Source organism: Carcharodon carcharias, chromosome 3 (genome assembly GCF_017639515.1).
Source record: "Carcharodon carcharias isolate sCarCar2 chromosome 3, sCarCar2.pri, whole genome shotgun sequence".
Taxonomy (NCBI): Eukaryota; Metazoa; Chordata; class Chondrichthyes; order Lamniformes; family Lamnidae; genus Carcharodon; species Carcharodon carcharias.
The window spans coordinates 155,215,471-155,238,019 of NC_054469.1; the positions used below are offsets into that span (position 1 = coordinate 155,215,471).

Here is a 22,549-nt window from a genome sequence, read left to right on the forward strand (position 1 = left end):
GGCCACTTGACCTGGACGCTTGGCACCTCTCCAGCTCCAGTGCCTCCTGCTCATATCTGGTGATGATGAGAAGGTGGGGCTGCCCTCCACCAGTCTGCAGCCGCTCTGCATTATTGTGTGCTGTCTTCTCCTGAAAGGAAAGAGGAGCATTGATTAGCCCACCCTGTAACTGCATCGCCATTGCAGCCTGGCCAACCCCACCTGAGTGAAACATTGCAGAGCTCAGCTAATTCGTGACCGTGGAGCCGCCATACACTCACACCAAGCAGCCAGGGCTGACCCCCTTGCCCAGATGCTGCCTCCATCACATTTGCCACTCACTCTAAGGCCTTCCAAACTCATGAACACTACCACCAAGAAGGACAAGGGTAGCAGATGAATAGCTACCCCGCCACCTGGAAGTTCTCCTCCAAGTCACTCAGCATCCTGACTTGGAAATGTTTTGCCGCTCCTCCACTGTCTCTAAGTCCAAACCCTGGAACTCGCCCCCAGACAGCACTGTGGGTGTTCCTGCACCACATGCAGCGGATCCAGAAGGCAGCTCACCACCACCTTCTCATGAGTAACTAGGGATGGGCAATAAATACTAGCCCACCCAGCAAAGGCCACTACCCGTGAATGAATGAATGAATAAAGAAACAAAATTCTGAGTTGGGGAGGGGGTGGAGGAGGGGGGCAGTGAGGCACTCATCCGAGAACCTTGAGGCCGACTGCCCCACTGACCTGCCCTCCTGCCTGGCCTGCTCTCCAAGGACGTTATCCGTCATGCTCCTGACCAATATCAGTGGCAGCCTTAGGACATCTGCCTGCACCATTTTTGAATAGGCTGCCGGGTCACCATTGGACCTGGTGGTTATCGGCCTCCCACTGCCGCCTGCCCCTTCCCATTGATCTCGGGAGTGGGTGTGCCTTAACTGGCCCGCCTATGTAAAATGGCGGTGATCAGCTCTGCTCCTGCCCGCCCCCACCCAGCCCGCCCATCATAGAAAAAGTCCTGGCTATTGTCTCCCAGCGAACACACACGTAAATTAAAACCAGAGAACCTTTTTAAACTCCACTCATCTCCATAATGATGTAACCTGCACTGGTCTATCTTCAAAGTGACCTCTGAGCCAATTATCCCTCCTGTACAATTTCTCCAGCTAAGTAAGCCCATTTGCTGTTTTATGGCCTTTGCTTTTCTAGTTTTTAATTCTAAAGTCAATATGACTCCAACCTTTGAAGTGTAATGGATTCCAAGCTACCTTAGTTGCATTTATCCTATTTTCTACGTTTAAATTTTAATCTTCTCAGAACTGAACCTTACCTCTAAATTATTTAAGAACCATGAACTAGCTATTTGTCACAACATTGAATTCCATCTGTTAGTTTTGCTCATTCATTTAATCAATATACATCCTTTGTGATGTCCTGTTTCTATCTGTTCAATTTACTGCACCTCTTAATAGTGTGTTTTGCAAACTTGGATATGTAACACTATCCCTTATTATAGCCTTTTTTCAATTGTCCAACCCTTTCCAGAACCTATCTGCACCACCGGCAGTAGCCTGAAATTTAACTCTGCTTTGCAGCTTGCTGGCTGAATTTAAATTAGGTCCAATATCAAATGTGTCTTGGGCCTTCCTGTTCCATTGCAGCAATCTGCTCCATGCACCCAGTTCATGCTGATAGGCAAGCACAATGCAATTTCACCTCCATTGTTCCAGAAAAATGTTTTGAATATGTTATTATATTGCTTTTACTGGTTGTTTCTCTCAGCTTACGTGAAAATTAACTTATATACAAGCTTATTTTTCTGCTTTTCCCTCAGTCCCTTTGCATCACTACCGTCAGGAAATGTGTAGATAATTCCCACTAGAGTCTTGCATCCTTTTCTGATCCTTGGTTCTTGGCTCTAGTCATAGTGTTTTTGATACCTGCTCATCATTGTCGAAATCCTTTCAGCAGTATTCTGATTTGGAAGGAAAGAAGAGGGGAAAAACTGCACCCACTGGAGAAGCAGTCAACATATGACAAAAGCAATATTGAGGGAGCTGATGATAAATGTGCTGTCTAGACTGAAAATTCTGTGGCTGAAACTGTTACAATTGTGGGCAGGAAACATCTTTTTATGGAGGGTATTTTTTAAAATCAACTTATGAAGTAAGTCTGAGGTCAAGCTTATAGCAATGGAATGTTATTTGGAACAGTTTAACTTCTGTAGTGCTGAAGTTGAATTTTTGGGGATTGGGAGAAGAGAAACCAAGAAAATACTAAAATAAGTTAAATATTTGGAAAAGGTGGTTACTTATAGACTGAGAAAAGCTAAACTAACAGTACCAGTTCCATATGACTGAAATTGCTTATGTCTTTGCTGCTATCATTGGGGAATCTGTTAGAAATGGGGGTTGTGTCCTGAGGATGTTTTTTAAAAAAAGCTAATGCCACCAATCTTTAAACGAGGATATAGAGATGACCCACCATTTATAGACCAGTGAGCCTAACCTCCAATGTGTGATGACTAAAAACCATCTTGAAAGTTGGTACAGTAAGGCACAGAGCAATCGAGTATGGATGACGTCAGATTAAAACATAGTGGGGATGAGGTTCAAACAATAAGGACCAAGAAAACCAATTGTGAAACACTGAAGGAGTGGCGATGAACCAAAATGATCTTCTGCTGTATTGTTGGCAGGTTCTTGCTCTGGTGTTTATCCGCAAACTTTTGGACTTCTGCTTTACCAAACGAGAACTTAGCTGGTTGGATGATTTAATGCCTGAAAGCAAGAAGAAGAAGTTGGAAGATATGCAAAAAAAGAAAAAGGAAACTGAGGTAGGTGCATGAACCTTCTGTGATCCAAAAAGGCTTTCAATCTTTCTTGTGAGTCGAATCATGAGCTTTACTGTTAATAAAATGCATTGGTTTCTGCTCTTCCTATCTCTTGCTACATTCCTTCCTGATCCTGTTAAGATGATCTGTCTAATAGCTTCTTTACTCGGATATCTATCATCATGGGGTTAAGAATTTTATGCCGAGGTTTTGAGCAGTATTCTAACTTTGTTTTCCCCTCTGGTTTACATATTTTAGTTTGTATTAGATTTTCTCTTGAATGGTTTATGTGCAGTATATGAATCGGGATAAAGTATATATCCGTTCAGATCCTTTGCATGCAATCTTTAATAATAAATCTCAGCGTTTGCTTATTCCTCACTTTGCATTGGTCACCCTAGAACAGTATGCAATGCAGAGTTTAAAACCATGCTGTGAATGCTATAGTAATTGGTGCTATTTTAATATTGAAAGTCAAAGCTGCAATATCATACAGCAGAGTGTGCAAAAGAGCTGCAATAACATACGGGAAATGCCACAAAGAAATTCTTAAATGGTGCAGTAATTTAGCAATGTGTGGTAAATTTGGTTATACTACATCTTAAATGTTCAAAAAAAAATATGTCTACTTTGAAGTAAGGAAGGGTCTAGGCTTGCGAAACCACAATGCGATTATGTAGTCATTCTATCTTTCCTGTTCCATAGCACTGCTGGTATGAAACTTGCCAAATTTTTATGCCTTGGTCTGACTTGATCAGTTTATTATGTGTAAAAAAAAGAGTTGCAGCACAGGAGGATAACTATCCTTACATTTAAATTGACTTCTGGCATGATGGAGCTAATCTAATACAAACATGAGCCAACATAATTTTTGCATTTTACTAACAGATTTCCCGGTCTAGAGTAAAGTTATGTTTAATCCCTAACTTGACACTTCTCTTTAACCACAACTCTAAGTAGGCAAATCCAGATAATTATAGCTGGGTATAAACTGGGTAGATCATTCACAAAGCAAGTCTAATTGCTTGAAATTTTAGACTTCAGTTTAATAACTAGGCTTCTCTTAAAATTGTTTGGCATCTGTAGTGAAAACATCACTTTTGGGGTTACAAGAAATAAGATTTTTCATAAAGTCCTTTGCGTTATCTAATCCATTGTGGCAGATATAATTTATATTTATCCTGTTGGTTCCTTCAAAAATAATCCACAGACAAGAGTGACTAAAAGAAAGCCTTGCCTGTGTGTCATATAGGTTTGCCCTCACGCTGTTTATAAATTAAAATGTCCCATTTTAAGTACTGGTTTAGATAAGCTCCATATGACATAATATAGTACATCATTAGGCTCCTCAAAGACTCTTCCAAATAACCATGTACAATTTATACTTAGGTTCTGCCTCTCATTACTTTACTAGTAGAAAATTTTGCATAACTACTCCTTGACTTTCACAAAACAAAGTTTTAAAATACACCTGTATAATTCAACATAGCTATGTTTTCTAGAGATCTCCTTGGTCCCCAGCCCTGGTAGCACAGAAACTAGTTGAATGCTGTCAATCATCTCACACACTCCATTTGTATTTGATAGTAGTTTGCAAAGGCAAAGCGGTTATATTTTTAACTTCCAGAGTCAAATGCAATTAATGTTGAAGGTTACTGCTTGAGACTGCCATTTTATTCTGGCTGTGTGAATTTATCGTTGATCTATATTCATCTTCCCCAGACATGTAGGGGACAAATTTAGAGAATGTGTTTGGAAATGGTTCTGCAACATTAATGGGATACTGGTCTGTATTTATCCTTAAACTCTTCATTTAGGAGCCCAAACAAATAAGTATTAGGTTTTTATTCTGAATGAATGAACTGATATGGATGGCATCAGCTGCTTTGCTAAGAGTTTGCTGCACGTATCCACTACTCTAGGTGAGGTGTTCCATCTTCTATGTAGTCTTTCTTTGGGCTTGCTTTGCACCCATAGCACTAAAATAGCTATAGATCACTAATTAATTTATATAGCCTGCTTACTCTTAAGACTTTCTTCATTTGAAGCAATTGAGCTGGGTAAGTGTTTCCTTGTAACTGAGAGAATAAAGTTTCAATTGTCTCCATGTAAAGTGTTTCTGGACATTGTTCTTTTACTAGATATGATCTGGTAATGATAAAAGAGCTGTAGGCAGTATGGCATGGTAGCAGATAATACAATAATATTCCTATTTACAGAATAAACTGGGTGATAAGTGAAATAGACTATCCAAAATGATAAATTCTGGAGGTATGCTTTTGTTTATGGTGTTGCAGCTTTAATTTACTTTGATTTTACTGTCACCATAGTTCTGCTTGGCAGTTTAAAACCTGACAGTGAACAGGTTCACACATAGTTTTCCCTGCTTGCTTTATGTAATTTCTGAAGGGACTGACCTCTGTCTGCTTTTTCTCCTGCACACTCAATTTGCTCTAGAAAACGAAGAATGGATCTAAACCACCATGGGTATGTCTTTGGTTATTTTTAATGGGATATTTCAGAAATATAAAGAGAGACAAATGGACAAATTACCTTCCACTTCTCCCCATTGTCTCCAACAAGCACTATTGTTCTCTATTGACTTTCAATTGAAATTGAAGAAATAATTTAAATAGGAGGCAAAGAAAGACAGATGTTTGAAACTTAAACTCATTTGGGTCCACGTTACTGCTGCACTCCCAAATATTTGAAAATGTATCCTGGATTATCAGACTTATCTCTGTTTTGAATCAAAATGCAGCGATTTCCTGGGATTATTTTTAAGCCGTGAAGAACGACCTGTAAAGAATTTGCACACCTTCATATAGAAATTAAAATTAAGTTATAAAATTTCTACAAGGGACCTAAATTAAAATAACTCAAATTTCTTCATTTATTAATGCTAACAAATCCCTTGATTTGAACTGCAGCCCTTCAGTAGCTTTTTGTAGTAATCTGTGCAAAGATGATTTTAAATTCACTTATCAATGCTACAGAAAGCAACGCCTTTGCTCTCCTTGAAAGGTAAGTAGCTTATCATTGTCATATTGACAGCTGGCTCATGTTTAACATTTTTTTAAAAATTCTATTTCAATCCCTTGTCAAATCCTTAATTAGAACAAGCCACTGATTTCTGTCTAATGTTGGTTACTTGTAATTTTTTAGAAAATTTAAATGGTTTTGTGGTTTTCAATTCTGTTCAGCAATTTGTTTGAACTGACAATTAATCAGAGGGTAGCTTTTCTGTGCAAATACAATGTGGTTCATATAGAGTTATGGTTATTTAATTCGGCTTGGTTCACTTGTACTGCTCACACTTCTGAGTCAAAGTTCAGGCCTCACATCATTGTAGCATGCTCCATTGTCCAAGAGTCTGTCGTTCAAATCTGATTTTAAACCAACTCTGCCTGCTCCTATTGACATAAAAGATCCCTTTGCTCTATTCAGAGAAGGACAGTGCACTTCCCCTAATGTCCTGGTCAACATTTATCAGTTGATCAAAACCACCAAGAACCAATTAACTGATCACTGATCTAATTTCCTGTTAGGACATTGCTATTTGCAACTTGGCTGCTTTGTTTACCTATCTAACAGCACTGAGGTTTTCTTTCTTCTGTGTTTCATACTTCTACAGAAATATATTCCATTATCAGGTGAAAAATTTGGGATGTAAAAATGTTTTTCTTTGGACAGACTGGTAGATACAGCACCATAGTGTTGAACTCAAGTTTAAAATCTCATTCTAGACTGACATTTGTACCCAGCCATTCCAGTTGGGTCTGCTCATTGGAGGATCCTATACTCTGGTGCTAAAGAAAGAGACCCACATATGTACTAGTATTCAGCTTCTTCCAGACCGAACTCTAAATTCCGTTTGCATGTATTGAAGCAACCATAATTTAATAGCCTGTAAAACTAATAGGTCAGTAACTACTCCAGTACTTTACCTTTTGCCTTCTTATTAAAAGCTGCACCTCTAGGCTTTATCTTTTCTACTCTCCTTACAAGGGTAAGCGAAGAAATATTTTATCTTCTCACAGGATCCTTAGAACTACATCCATTGATCTGCCTACAGAATGAACTGCTTCAACTGATCAAAAGGGAAAAAATGGAAAGGGATACTTTTTCTCGATGCACGTTCAAAAGCTATTCATGCAGTCACTCTCCTTAGAAATGAAGTAGACTATATTCATGGTACAATTGATTGAGATTTTATGATACTTCATTTACTTTTCTGCTTTAGAGAAGGTGGCAATTCCTTTTATTAAGGAGGATAAGATAGTTTGGGATGAAGTTATTACATAGGATATATGGCACAGAGATAGGTCATTTGACCCAACCAGTCCATGTTGCATTAATGCTCCACTAGAGCATCCTTCAATCTTTCCTCATGTAACTCTATCATTGTGTTACAACCAGTACCTGGCGAGGTTCCCCCAGTTTATGACCCCGGACAAGGTACCCCAAATTATTATACTCCCGGGTGAGGAAGGATGAACTAGCTCCCCTTCTTTATTCAACCCCCTTGGTTGGTCAGAGCAAGGATTTAAAAAGGATCCCTTCCTTCGTGGATACCTTTTCCTAGTCCAAATGTATTTATGTTTTAAAAGGAGCCTATTTAATCAGGCTTTCTTAAGTTAAAGAGAGTGAGTTTATTACCTACTAGAACGCGAGAAAAAAGTAATAAAAGCGCAACACTCATACACACAAATTAGAAATGAGAGGTGAGTCCAGAAATAACAATTATAAAAAGGTATACGAATCAGTCTTTGGCTTATCTGTGAGAAGTAGACAGCAAAACATTGAGGCCATTAATTTGGGTGGTTCTGGTAGAGTTAACTTTGGCAGTTGAGCAGTGGATTTGGAGATTCTTAGTTCTGCAGGTTAACTGAAAGAAGCAGTCCGTTTCCTATTTGACTGTGGCTTTGCTAACTTGTGCCTTGCTTCCAGCAATCAGAGGGGGGGCACTTTTTTATGTTCAAGTGCAAGGACACTTAGTTAATGTTCTTCAGCTGTTAACTTCACAACACACCCTTGCACACCAGGCCTGGAACACCAAAACTAACACACAGAATTAGAGTTGCAGTTGGCTTTTTAACCCCTTTTCTTGCGTATTCCTGAAAGGGAACAAACAAACATGCCTTTCACCCAGATCTGCTTTCTTTTCAACTCACATCACAGTCTGAGATATAACTCACAGGAGATGGTTTCTGCTGAGATAATCAGCCTTCATTATCTGTACAACCACAGGAGATTACAGTTTCCTTTGAAGTGTCCCTGTCTGAAGTAGGCCTTGAAAACTTTTTAAATGCGACAATCTATTCTCTGGATGAGTTGGTCAAGTGTAATCTACATAGGAATTTTCCAACAAGTGGTTACTTCACAGTCTCGGCCAGCTTTTGCTCGTATGTCCTTTTTTGAAAAAAACACATGACTCATTTAAAAGTTCAATATGTCCGTAAGTACTTCGGGGCTATGATCTGTGATCATGACAGTTGTAACCCTCTATTCCCTTCTCCCTTATATACTTGTCTAACTTCCCTTTAAATGCATCTATACTATTTGCTTCATGCACTTCCTGTGGTAGTGAGTTCCACATTCTCATGATTCTGGGTAAAGAAGTTTCTTCTGAATTCCCTTTTGGATTTCTTGGTGATTATCTTATATTGATGTTTTCTTTGGTTAAGCTCTTCCCCAGAAATAGAAGCATTCTGTATCCACTCTACAAAAACATTTCATAATTTTAAACATCTCTAAGCCACTCATTAGTCTTTTATTTTCAAGACAAGCAAAGACCCAGTCTGTTCATCCTTTCCTGATATGTATATCCACATATTTCTGGTATCATCTTTTCTGACCCTTTCTAGTGCCTCCATATCCTTTTCATAATTTGGCATCAGGGCTGTATGTAGTCATATCTACAGGGACATGACAATCCTGTTAGTAAGGAACGCCATTTGAGCAAGTCACATTAAGAGTTCTGCTTTGTTTTTATTGCTCCGCTTATTCTTTTTCATCACTTTTCACTACAGCCTAGATTTTTCACGTTGGCTGCAGTTTATATCTAAACGAATAGTGCTGAGTTTTATACAATCAAATGGAAGTGTACTTTCTGAGGTCAGTTGATTAGCGTAGCTTCAGCTGCAGATTTGGAGGAGTGAAGGGAAAACATTAGCAGAAATCATAAAATGTAAATGAAATTTAAAGGGAAGGGGCAATTTAAAAAGTGTCAAAATATGAGGACGAACATTTTGAAAGTCTTTAGAAAGGCACAGAAAAGTATCATCAGGGTTGATGTGAGGGAAAACCATTGGATGTAGTGTAAATGAATTGAGGGGTGAAACATTAAATTCTTAAGGTACTTGATAGGGTGGATATTTACCCTGGGTGTGGAGTTTAGAGCCCGAGACCTCAGAATAAGGCCATTTAGGACCGAGATGAGAAGAAATTTCACCATTCAAAGCATTGTTGTGGATTTTTGGAATTCTCTACCCTAGAGGGCTGTGGATGCTTCATTGTCGAATGTATTCAAGACTGAGATTGATAGGTTTTTGAATAAAAAGAGAATTGAGGAATATGGGGATAGTGTGCTAAGGTGGAACTGAAGTAGAAGATCAGTCATCATTGTAATGAATTGTTTGTGGAGTTGGCTTGAATGGCAGATGGTTTCCTCCTGCTCCTTTGTTCTTCTATAACTGGGAGTTATCACAAAAAGGACAGAGTTTCACTGGAATAGAATTTCTGTCCATTTTCTATTCCCAGCGGACACAGGAATCCCAGATTTCCAACTGATGATTCATGAAATTGATTTAAAAATTTGTTTTATCAAGGAAAGCAAGTGTGAGTACCTGCCTGAAATGCATATTCGTTACTTGTTGGTTCAAATGCCTGCCACAAGCTGTTGACTGGGTCATGTGGATCTGTCCTGCTTTGGTTCAGACTTACCATAGTTTTTTTTTACATATGTCTGGATTGGAGTATTCACTTTTCTACAATAGCTCAGATTTAATTTTTAAAGGAGGGTGCCATAAATATGGTTGTTTGATTCCAGTCTTAAGTTCACACGCCTCTTTATAATTGTCAGTGTGTATATCTCTATCATTTATTTATATATATGTGCGCATATACACATGCACACACTCTCAATATTTTCATTAAAGAAAATTTGCTGCATCACATGGTGGTGTAGTGGTATTGTCACTGGACTGGTAATCCATGCTCTGGGGACCTGGGTACGAATGCCACCAGGGCAGATGGTGGAATTTGAACTCAATTAAAATCTGGAATTAAAAGTCTAATGATGACCATGAAACCATTGTCGATTGTCATAAAAACCCATCTGGTTCACTAATGGCCTTTAGGGAAGGAAATTTGCTGTCCTTGTCTGGCCTATATGTAACTCCAGTTCTGCAGTAATGTAGTTGACTCTTAAGTGCTCTCTGAAATATCAAACTGCTACAAAGTCAATAAAAAGGCATGAAATTGGACAGACCATCCAGCATCGACCTAGGCACCAGAAATGACAACAGCAAACCCAGACCTGCCGCCACTGCAAAGCCCTCCTTACCAACATCTGGGCACTTGTGCCAAAATTGGGACAGCTATCTCACAGATTGGTCAAGCAACTGCCTGACATAGTTATACTCACGGGATCATACCTTATAGATCATGTCCCAGACAGCAGCATCACCATCCCTGGGTATGTCCTGTCCCACTGGCAGGACTGATTGAACAGAGGGGACAACACAGTGGTATAGAGTAGGGTGGGAGTTGCCCTGCGAGTCCTCAACATTGACTCCAGCCCCCATGAAGTCTCATGGCATCAGGTCAAACATGGGCAAGGAAACCTCCTGTTGCTTACCATGTACTGGCCCCCGCTCCCCTCAGCTGATGAATCAGTACTTCTCCATGTTGAACACCACTTTGAGGAAGCAAGGTTGGGCGACTTCAATATCCATCACCAAGAATGGCACCACTACTGACTGAGGACATGGCTGCTAGACTGGGTCTGCGTCAGGTGCTGAGGGAACCAGCAAGAGGGAAAAACACACTTGACCTCATCCTCACCAACCTGCCTGCTGCAGATACATCTGTCTATCACTGTATTGGTAGGAGTGACCACTGCAGAGTCCTTATGGAGACAACATCCCGTCTTCACATTGAGGATACCCTCCATCATGTTGTGTGGCACTACCGCCATGCTAAGTGGGATGGATTTCGAATAGATCTAGCAACACAAGACTGGGCATCCACAAAGCACTGTGGACTATCAGCAGCAGCATTATACTCGACCACAATCTATAGCCTCATGGTACAGCATATCCCCCACACTCTCATTACCACCAAGCCAGGGAATCAACGCTGGTTCACTGAAGAGTGCAGGAGGACATGCCAGGAGTAGCACCAGGCTTATCTAAAAATGAGGTGTCAACCTAGTTAACCGACAGCACAGGACTACATGCATGCCAAACAGCAAAGCAGCAAGATAGGGCTAAGCAATTCCACAACCAGTGGATCAGATCTAAGCTCTGCAGTCCTTCCACATCCAATCGTTAATGGTGGTGGACAATTAAATAACTCACTGGAGGAGGAGGTTCCATAAATATCTCCATCCTCTATGATGGAGGATCACAGCACATCAGTACAAAAGATAAGGCTGAAGCATCCACAACAATCTTCAGCCAGAAGTGCCGAGTGGATGATCCATCTCTGCCTCCTCCAGAGGTCCCCAGCATCTCAGGTGCCAGTCTTCAGCCGATTCGATTCACTCGACGTGATATCAAGAAACAACTGAAGGCATTGGATTTTGCAAAGGCTATGAGCCCTGGTAATATTCCATCAATAGTACTGAAGACTTGTGCCCCAGAACTTGTTGCTCCCCCTAGTCAAGCTGTTCCAGTACAGCTACAACACAGGCATCTACCTGACAATGTGGAAAATTGTCCAGGTATGTACTGTACACAAAAAGCAGGACAAATACAACCCAGCCAATTACCACCCTGTCAGTCTACGCTCCATCATCAGTAAAGTGATGGAAAGGTCATCAACAGTGCTATCAAGCGGCACATGGTTTGCAATAACCTGCACACTAACGCTCAGTTTGGGTTCCGCCAGAGTCACTCAACCTCTGACCTCATTGCAGCCTTGGTTCAAAAGTGGACAAAAGAAAAGTGCAGAGGTGAGGTGAGAGTCACTGCCCTTGACATCAAGGCAGCACTTGACTGAGTGTGGCATCAAGGAACCCTAGCAAAACTCGAGTCAATGGTAATCGGGGGAAAACTCTCCACTGGTTGGAGTTATACGTAGCACAAAGGAAGATGGTTGTGGTTGTTGGAGGTCAGCAATCTTCTCAGTTCCAAGACATCACTGCAGGAGTTTCTCAGGCTAGTGTCCTAGGCCCAACCATCTTCAGCTGCTTCATCAATGATCTTCCTTCCATCATAAGGTCTGGAGTGGGGATGCTCGCTGATGATTGCACAATGTTCAGCACCATTTGTGACTCCTCAGATACTGAAGCAGTCCATGGCCAAATGTAGCAAGACCTGGACAATATTCAGGTTTGGACTGGCAGGTGGCAAGTAACATTTGCGCCACACAAGTGCCAGGTAATGACCATCTCCAACAAGAGAGAATTTATCCATTGCCCCTTGACATTCAATGGCATTATCATCGCTGAATCCCCCACGATCAACATCCATCCTGGGAGTTGCCATTGATCAGGAACTGAACTGTATTAGCCATATAACATACGAATTAGGAGCAGGAGTAGGCCACTCAGCCCCTCGATCCTGCTCCGCCATTCAGTAAGATTGTGGCTGATCTGTATGGAACCTCAACCCCATATTCCTGCCTAATAATAACTTTTCATCCCCTTGTTAATCAAGAATCTATCTAGCTTTGCCTTTAAAATTATTCAGATTCTGCTTCCACTGCCTTTTGAGGAAGAGAGTTCCAAAGACACTCAATCCTCTGAGAGAAAAAAAATTTATCCTCATCTCTGTTTTAAATGAGCGACCCCTTATTTTTAAACAGCAATCCCTAGTTCTGGATTCTCCCACAAGACTAAACATTCTCTCTCTCCACATCCACCCTGTCAAGACCCCTCAGGATCTTAAAGGTTTCAATTAAGTTGCCTCTTACTCTTCTAAATCCTAGTGCATACAAGCCTGACCTGTCCAGCCTTTCCTCATAAGGCAACCTGCCCATTCCTGGTATTAGCCTAGTAAACCTTCTTTGAACTGCTAATGCATTTATGGCTTTCTGTAAATAAGGAGATCAGTACATAATGCTCCACATGTGGTCTCACCAATACCCTGTACAACTGAAGCATAACCTCCCTACATTTGTAACCAATTCCCCTCACAATAAATAATAGCATTCTATTAGCTTCCCTAATTACTTGCTGTACCTGCATACTAACAAAGAAAAGTACAGCACAGGAACAGGCCCTTCGTTCCTCCAAGCCTGCGCCAATCATATTGCCCGTCAAACTAAAACATTTTGCACTTCTGGGGTCCGTATCCCTCTATTCCCATCATATTCATGTATTCGTCAAGCTGCCTCTTAAACACCACTATGGTACCTGCTTCCACCACCTCCTTTGGCAGCGAATTCCAGACACTCACTACCCTCGGCGTAAAAAAAACTTGTGCACTAGGACACTCAGACCCCCCTGAACCTCAAAGCTCCTCAATCTCTCACCATTTAGATAATAAGCTTTTTTATTCTTCCTTCCAAAATGAACGATTTCACATTTGCCCTCATTATGTTCCATTTGACAGATCTTTGTCCAATCACTTAACCTATCTATGTCACTTTGTAGCCTCCTTATGTCCTCTTCACAATTTATTTTCCTACCTATCTTTGTGTCATCAGCAAATTTAGCAACCATTCCTTTAGTCCCTTCATCCAAATCATTTTTATAAATTGTAAAAAGTTGGGGCCCCAGCACTGATCGCTGAGGCACACCACTCATCACACCCTGTCAACCAGAAAAAGAACCATTTATGCCAGCTCTCTGCTTCCTATTAGCTAACTAATCTTCTGTCCATGCCAATATGTTACCCCCTATACTATGAGCTTTTATTTTCTGATAAATACTGTGGCCATAAGAGCAGGTCAGAGGCTTGGAATCCTGCGGCAAGTAACTCGCCACCTGATTCCCCAAAGCCTGTCCACCATCTACAAGGCACAAGTCAGGAATGTGATAGAACACTTGCCGCTTGCCTAGATGAGTGCAGCTTCAACACTCGAGGCTTGACACCATCCAGGACAGAGCAGCCTGCTTGATTGCCATCCCTTCCACACACATTCACTCCCTCCACCACCGACGAAGTGACAGCTGTGTCCAACCTACAAGATGCACTACAGAAACTCACCAAGGCTTCTTAAGCAGCACCTTCCAAACCCACTACCATCTATAGAGGACAAGAGCAGCAGATACATGGGGACACCACCACCTGGAAGTTCCCCTCCAAACCACTCACCATCCTGACTTGGAAATATATCACCGTTCCTTCGCTGTTGCTGGGTCAAAATCCTGGAACTCCCTCCCTAACAGCACTGTGGGTGTATGTACACCACAGGGACTGCAGTGGTTCAAGATGGCAGCTCACCACCGCTTTCTCAAGGGCAGTTGGGGATGGGCAATAAATGCTGGTCTAGCCAGTGATGCCCACATCCCATTAATGAATAAAAAACATTATTTTTGAGGTGCAATCTGTTATTAGGCAAACACAGCAACTAATTTGGGCACTGCAGTGCCATGTGTTAATTGTACCTTTAATATAGTGTTGAGTTTCTTGTATCATTTATGCATTCATTATTTTAAAGTATTTTTAGGTATCTTTATTGAACAATCTAAAAATGATTACCCATTTCCAATCTAGCATTTAAATTTAACTGCAATGGCTTTAGGAATAACAAAAGTAATGCAGTTCTTTCTTTCTTAATATTGTCAATTTTGATCTCGCTTCCTGAATAATGCCGCTTCAGCATATCCAGGCATTTGCCTTTTTTGACTACGTCTTCAATAAAAAATTTTAAGCTATAACTGTGTTTGGACATTTGCAAGAATAAGACAACAGAAGTACAAAGTTTAGAAAATGGTACATTTTCAAAGAATGCTTTGTTTTTGTTTAGTGTTTCAAATAAGGTAATTTTTACAATGACCCCTTTCAAAAGTGGTATCCTATGTATAACTTTTTACCTTAAAATTCCTTGTAGGAAGCTCAAAGAATGCTTGAAGTTGCGGAAAGCGGGACAGTGCAGCTTCCCTTAGAGGGTGGCAACATTCTGAAGATTCCAGTAAAAAGTATTAAGTACAGGTACAGTATAATATTCATGGAATATATGGAAATGAAAGGAGGTACTTGTAAATGAATGCTAATACTGAGAAGAGAAAGAAGCTTGGTCATGGCAGACACATGGCTAAGTTTGAAAAAATGTTTTCTACCTTCTTATTACATTGCTAATCTGCCCCCCAAAACTGTTGTAAAATTATAGCTATAAGTTTGCAACTTTTTCATTTTTTTGAAAGTAGTAAATTTAAGAAAAAATACCACATGGTCATAAAATCTGATAATTCTGACAGATTGAATATAACTTCAGCTGAGAGTTATTGTGATAAAATGGCAGATTCTATTGGTATATATTCAACCTTGTTTAGTCTTTCTGTCCTGTTTCTTTTTGCTTGCATTGCCTAGTACAATCTAAGACTAAATATTCTGCCTTTATAGAAAAACCAATATAAATCTGCTGAATGGCTGAGATGTGTGTGTAGTTTACATAAAGTTGAAGCAGTAATAACCTGTGGCAACAAAAAAAAATCTTGGATTTATCACATGTACACTTGCCATTAGAAACATTAAACCACCAATTTTGTTTTTCCTTGGGGCAAAAATGGGCCAGATGAACAACAGAACAGAGATACACAGGTTTTCTGGTTTATTTTCCAATTAAAGCCAAATTTTGAGAGATGTTTGGACAGTTGTCTTCATGTCCCCTCTATGTGCCCCTCTAATTCCAAGCCTCAGCTTCAGGTACATGTGAGATATTCCCGGACTACCCCAGGAATTCCACCAGAAAAAGGCCCAGGAAAAACCAAGCACCTGCTATTTTGCACTGCAAATAGGCCCTGTCACAAAAAATTTGAATAGCAATTAATTCCAGTGGGGTAAATTGCTGTTTGATTCTGAGACTAACAATGCAATAGCAAGAGCTGTGCAGAACAGCCTAATTATGCCTACTTTGAATCAGTGAAATGGTACTCTGACTTCTGTACTGAGTGGATGGATGCTGCACCTGGTAGGACCCTCGCCCTGTTGGGGTAGGCCACAGCCCTGAATTTGGCAAGGCCAAAACAGTGGGCATGAGTTCTGCCTTACTGCACTTCTTTGCAATGACAGAAATCCCACCCTAATTTTTACTATGTTTTGGCATGAGGGAATTTTATTACCTCCACCACTAAAGGTGGGTGGCGATAACATTTTCGCCCTGTTGATTTGTAAACATGTATCCCAAAAATTAATGGATAGATTTCAACTTAACTTGGTACACAGCTAGGGTATGCCCCAATAAAGAACTGATTAGCTTCTGGCAAAGATGTGGATCCAAATCCTGGAATCTTTTATAAGATCCATTAACATTGGGAGATAAGGCAAATTGACCTTTTTTTTAGAATGTTGTGGGTTGTTTTATTTAGAATGTTGTCAAATTGTTTTAGAATGTTGTGTATTTTCTCAGCTGCTGTGGTGGAATTTGTCACAGCTGCCAAATGTGAGCAGCGTTTTCAGAGCAGGTGTTAGACGTGGATTGGGCTGAAGTTTCTCAGTAAGATGGAAACTCTTAATAAAAGATTTATTTTTTCAGCTTCGTACTTAGAGCATCAACCAGGCAAGGAAAAACCTCAGGGTACAGCTGTGTAATTTTAGTAATGTTGAGTTAACAGCGTGGCAGAGGTATGTGCTCTACTTAGTGCCCCCTTCACTTGTTACTGCTGTTTTTCACAAATTCTGCATAAGGGTTATATTGGGGAAACTCCCCTGATGCTTTGGATAAACATACTGTCTAGCGTGTTACTAGCTTGTACGAGCCAAAATGTTCTAGTTTGATACCTGGCCTATGCTGAGTTATCTGCTGTCATCCAAGGCTATAAATGGGTGCTACAGTTGGCTCCAATTGGAGTTAGTGGTGGGTTAAAAATCAACTAGAGTTCCCATTTCTATCATTATTCATTGACTGCTCCTAGACTGCCTCCCCTCGGGTGAATAGCATGTTTGCAGTTACTTTATTGGTGCATGTGCGATGAATTGTGATTGGGCGATTTTGAGAAAGCTGCTGCAACTGTGCTCCAGCATGAAATTCTTTCAGGAGTTTGGGGTGGGATCGCACAAACATTTTTTTAAAAATTGAATTTAGTATTAATTATATATTAGCTATATGTTTGGCATTGTTTTCATAAGTGGTAGCATAAAAATATTGTTTTTTGATGCAATAAGGATTCAGATTTAATAGTTCTAAAAGATAGATGACAGCTAAATTAAACTCATCTTTTCATATATACATGCGCTGTGGATAAGGTGTAAAACTTTACAGCTTTGCAATGTTTTATTGAAACAATTCTGAGTATGCATGCAACTGTTACAAACCTTCAGTAAACAGTGTGCATGCAGAATTGTGTAAATTGGGCAAGAGCCGAATGGCAGGGTGAAGGGAAAAATGAGGCCTTAAGAATCAGGTTTGTAATCCTGCTTGTACAGAGTACTAACATATAGATATGTTTGTCCTCTAGCCCAGATGATCCTTCGGTCGTAAACATATCTGATGAAATGGCTAAAACTGCTGTGTGGAAGGCTCTTGCTGTAAATGCTGAGAATGCAAAAGTTGTAAAGCTTGAAGCAAGGTAGCTTTTATTTATGAGCTTAATTGCTAGCCTGATGTCTAACAAAGCATTCTGATACCAATATGTGCATAACAGTGGCTGCTTTTTAGATAACTTGGCACTTGTAGTAAAAGTTGTGTATTACATTAATAACTATTAAAGCTGTATTTGTGTTTTAATATGTTCCACTTTCTGCATGGAACTCGAGTTATAAGTACGTTATTATAATTATATATATATCTATTATAAGGCTGCTATGTCTTAACTTATTAACTTTTCATGTTATGTTCTGAACAAAGTTATGAAACATTCAATCAATTATGATGCTTGTTATAACAGCTTTTTTAACTGTCAAGGATCACATGATAAACTGTTTTCAGCAAACATCATTTTTAGAGAAGTTGTAGTTTTCCTGAGTCTCCTGCATGCTACAAAACGGTACCTCCAGATACAGTATTTCTGGTTGCATTAATTTCAGAGAACGTCTTTATTAACAGTGTTTGCAAAATAGTATATGTAATACTATCAAGTGATCAGGAATTGCTTTGTGTGTACCAGAGAAAAATGTTTATGGGTAACATACTTGTCCAGCTTATAGTTTTAAAAATTGTACTTTTTAATGACAATACAAAAATGACATTCAGTGACTCAAATATTTTATATACAGTTGGTGCTGAAGCACAATGTTTTTGTGTAGAGAACCTGATACTGCACAGGACTGGGGCAGGGGGGCATATAATGGAAATAAATATAATGTAGTAATTAAGTGGAAGCAAATCTAATTATTTTTGAAATTTAAAAGCTTAGTTATAATGCTGCTAAACTGCTACTGTGATCATAAAGAATTCAAAATAAAGTACAAAAATCCCTATCCATATTTCCTTCGCTTAATGCCTTACAAACCTACTTAGAACTTGATAATCACTGAAGATATATGTTCAGTACTTAGAAGTATATGGCCCTGAGCTCAAACAGGGGATTAATTTATGAACAAGAACATATTCATAAAAAGACAACATGCAAAATTAACTCGGGTATCTAGGCCTAGGAGTTAATAAGGGAAAAACTTTTGGGTATGTGTAAAACAGGCTACCAATTCATTGCTATCCATTTTAGGCTACAGCAGAAGACCACCTTTTACCCACTTGATTCATGTTTCGGTGGGATGTTTTTAAGGGAACTGGATCATTAGGCTGTTTAACAGTATTAGTGGGCAAACAGATGAAAAGAACCTTTTAACAATACACCAGCTTATTTATATTCAGTCTTATGGTAGTTTATTTTAAAAGTAAAATTTCTAGAGTTAGTATTTAATTATTTTCAATGTACCTTTCTTAGGCTAAATATAACAGACGGAAAGTCATATGCGTATAGTTGTGAAAGAGAAAGATGAATAACCCAATGAAACTTCATCTGTATTTCAAAAAAATTAGCTTTATTAACATAAATTGTACATGAACAATCGATAAAACTTAAGTTATAAAAATAGAACTAGAAGTCTCGGAAGCAAATACAACTTGCGCATTAAAATGTGTACAATATTTGTATTTAGAGAGACTGAACTGATTATGTCCCTGCCTTTCTTTCATTTTGTTTTCTTTACTAATCGAGAGTGTGTGGACATACAAATGTTAATATTTAAATTACCAAAGCAAAAATACAGCAATACATTTTCCTTTTCCTTGTTACAAATTTACAGTCCTGAAAATACAATGGATGTCAAAATGAACATTGAAGAGGTGCCCTCAAGAAATGTCCTTGATGCTGAAACCTCTGTATGAAACATGCTGCATCCTTATCAATCAAGAAAGACTTCTCGTTTTGAATGCTATTACTTGAGCCACAACTGAACCTCTGGATCCTTTGCAGGAAATAGAGACCTGTTGCTGGACTAATCAGTGTCTCAGTCAGAGTGAAACTCTTCTGACCAAGGTTGTCTCGCCTTTGTACTATTTTACATCAATGCAATGCCAGCTATTATTTCAATCTTCATATCTACAGGCTCAACAATTTTAAATTTACAATTTTGGCATAGGCTTATGAAGAGTAAACAAGCAATAATCTCGTACACAAGTTTTTTAAAAAATCTGCTTCCAACATTTGACTTGCTTAGTGGTAGTACCAGAAAATGATGTACTCTTTCAAAACTGGGAAGTAGTACAAAATGAACACAAGTATATAGTCTATACAAAAAAAGTATGCATATGTTGCTTATTGACATTCTTCATAATCCCATCAAGATAAGTAATAGTTAATAAAATTTTCAACCAAATCCTCATAAATCTATCTCCTCATCTGTCAATGATCCTTCAGAATTTTGTTGCTACTGGATAACAATGAGGTAGCATGAAGTAACAAGTGTTTTGATAGGATATGATAGAAGAGCAGGTATGTAAATTGGTATAATGTACCTGAGGGGTGCACATCTCTTGACTACACTGGTGTAATACTGGTCTGTTGTTGTTTTATTTACAAAATGGTGTATCAGTTTTGCAATACTGATTTGTGACTATCTGCATCTGAACTGTTTACATTTAACTTTATTCAACATGATATACTGTAGGCTTTATTTAGCATTGCAGTGTGTTATATGTTTTATTTATTTATATTTACTCAAATTTATTCAAATTGCCATGCTATATGGAATATAAAAAAGATTTGGCTAATTTTATAAAGATTGTTGTTGTATTTTTGTCTTTGTACTTTAGATATATAGAGTAACCACTTTCTATGGGCAGTACTGTAGTTATAGTATTAGGTCAGTAACTCTAGAGCCATCTCAGGAAATCAGGATCTTCCCACTGGTCCACGTTGTCATGCTTTTACACAGTTTGTGAAGTTGTTTTGTCTTCTCGACCAGATGAAACTTAACATTTCTTTTGACCAGCCATGTTACTTTTAAGTGGGGACGAGTTCATTTATCTTTAGTCTAAAACACAATGCCAATGCAACACACAGAATTATATTCATCATTTGCATTCAATCATTGCAAAATAATCACCAAACAGATAGCCAAAACACAAATGGTAATATTGTGAAATGTTTGATTTGTATCCTTACACTGGTTATATAGTTACACATATGACAAGTTCTGCGGATACATTCAGCAGTAGACCCATTTCCTGCTTCTGTTTTATTAAATGTACAGATTGTAATCACTGTAATTGAATAATTGCATTTGCATAATATAACAAGGGATGTGAATTATAGAAACTTATTTTAATCGAGTGTCAGTTGGTGAACTGAAGTTTTCTATTTAATTTTTTAGGTTACGCTAAAGAATAGTATTGTGTTGATACTGTTGACCGTTAGATGCTAAATACAGTATGAGATTTTAACAGTTTGAGAAACTGGTTTCTGGCAGGGACAGTTTGGTCCCATTTGTTTTTTTCTTTTAAATCTGCAGTTGATGGTAATTTTATGTCTTCCTATGTTCTGCTTATTTAATCACAGAACAAATAAAATCCCGAGTATTCATCAATTTTCATAAAATTGTCTAAGTTCAGATAATTATGGTTAAAGTTTTTATGACTATTTCTAAAGTACAGTAGTGATTTCATTTATTTTTGTAAGAAGACCCAAAGCAATGTAAAAATGTTATAGCAATCCATTGTTTTAGTTTAAATGATGATATATGTGCATAACCCAGATTTTGTTTTCTTTAAGGACAATGTCCTGCTTTCAGTTGAATATTAGGGGAAAATAACTATTTTTTGTAATGTCATAATCTGTTAATGAAAGCAATAAAGTCTCTTATTGTATTAAATATGATATTGATGTATATTCTTTATAGGCATTTATTCAGGGACAGAATAAGTAAAAGACCTTAAGGAAGTAAAATGATCTGCAGTACTGTAATATTGATTTTACAGACAGCATGGCATTTGAGTTTGAATTTTCAATATTTTTCATTATATCCATTTTGACAGTTTCCCAAACTAAAATTTCAAACACTAGCCTGGATTTTAACTGCCAGGGTTTTGGAGCGGAAACCACACTGGCAAGTTAATTTTTCACCTGTCTTTGGCAGCTTGAGGTCGGGTCAGTTTTAACGGTTGGACTTCCTATAAATTCCCACCTAGAACCGGTGGGAAGTGGCAGAAAATAGATGGCAAGATTGGGTTTCAGGGGCATCCCTTCTTCAAAAGGGAAGGATCTGTGGAAGTGGAGGCCTAATCTTCATAGCTCAGTTCAGAGGAGTGCTCTTGCTACCACTAGGTTTAGAAATGAAAGAAATGTACTTAGCTTTTTCATCCTTTTTCTGGGTAGAATACCCTTCTGTCCAGGTTGGCTGGCTGAGAAAGCTGCAGCAACTTCTCCTCTTGGGTCTGAGTTAGAATTGCAGTCAAATCCTGATGGTATCATTGGAACAAAATATGCATATGTAAAGAAGGACTTCACTGGGTTTGGCCACCTGGTCATGAGAACAGGTTAAATATTGCAGATGGTATGATTCTGATGATTCCAGGGTAACCAAATAACTAGGGCCAATTTAACTGCATGTGAATTATATTCAATCAGTTTCCACCAGATGAGTAGGATTAAAATCACCTTCACTATTTTTTTTTCCTTATTTTCAAATCCTTGGATTAACTTGCTACTGATTTATTATAATAGGGCTCTGCATGAAGAAAGTGCATATGAATGAACAAAATCTTAACTTTCTGTGGCCTGCTAATTGTTACAGGTGTTAATGGTACAGTTTGATAATGGGCAGAATTTTGCCCTAGTTGGGCATGTGGGCCCCACTGGCTCGGCGGCGGGCGGACTGCCGACCCCCGCCACCAAAACGGAGCCCACCGCCATTTTGAGTGGGTGGGCCAATTAAGGCACTTCCTGTGTGGAGGGTGGTGGGGGAG

At 39.0% G+C, this 22,549-nt stretch overlaps 1 protein-coding gene across 6 annotated transcripts in view; it reads left to right on the forward strand.

Annotated features, from left to right (window-relative positions):
• Positions 1 to 21,456, forward strand: part of LOC121275839 (sodium bicarbonate cotransporter 3-like) — a 242,370-nt gene extending 220,914 nt beyond the window's left edge. For all 6 annotated transcript variants that reach the window (XM_041183535.1, XM_041183537.1, XM_041183539.1 and 3 more), the window contains 4 exons: positions 2,675 to 2,812; positions 15,035 to 15,135; positions 17,601 to 17,711; positions 19,390 to 21,456. In XM_041183535.1, coding sequence (XP_041039469.1) covers positions 2,675 to 2,812; positions 15,035 to 15,135; positions 17,601 to 17,711; positions 19,390 to 19,471 — 432 coding nt within the window. In that variant the 3' untranslated portion in view covers positions 19,472 to 21,456. The remainder of the gene's footprint in view (positions 1 to 2,674; positions 2,813 to 15,034; positions 15,136 to 17,600; positions 17,712 to 19,389) is intronic.
• Positions 21,457 to 22,549: the final 1,093 nt, after the last annotated feature.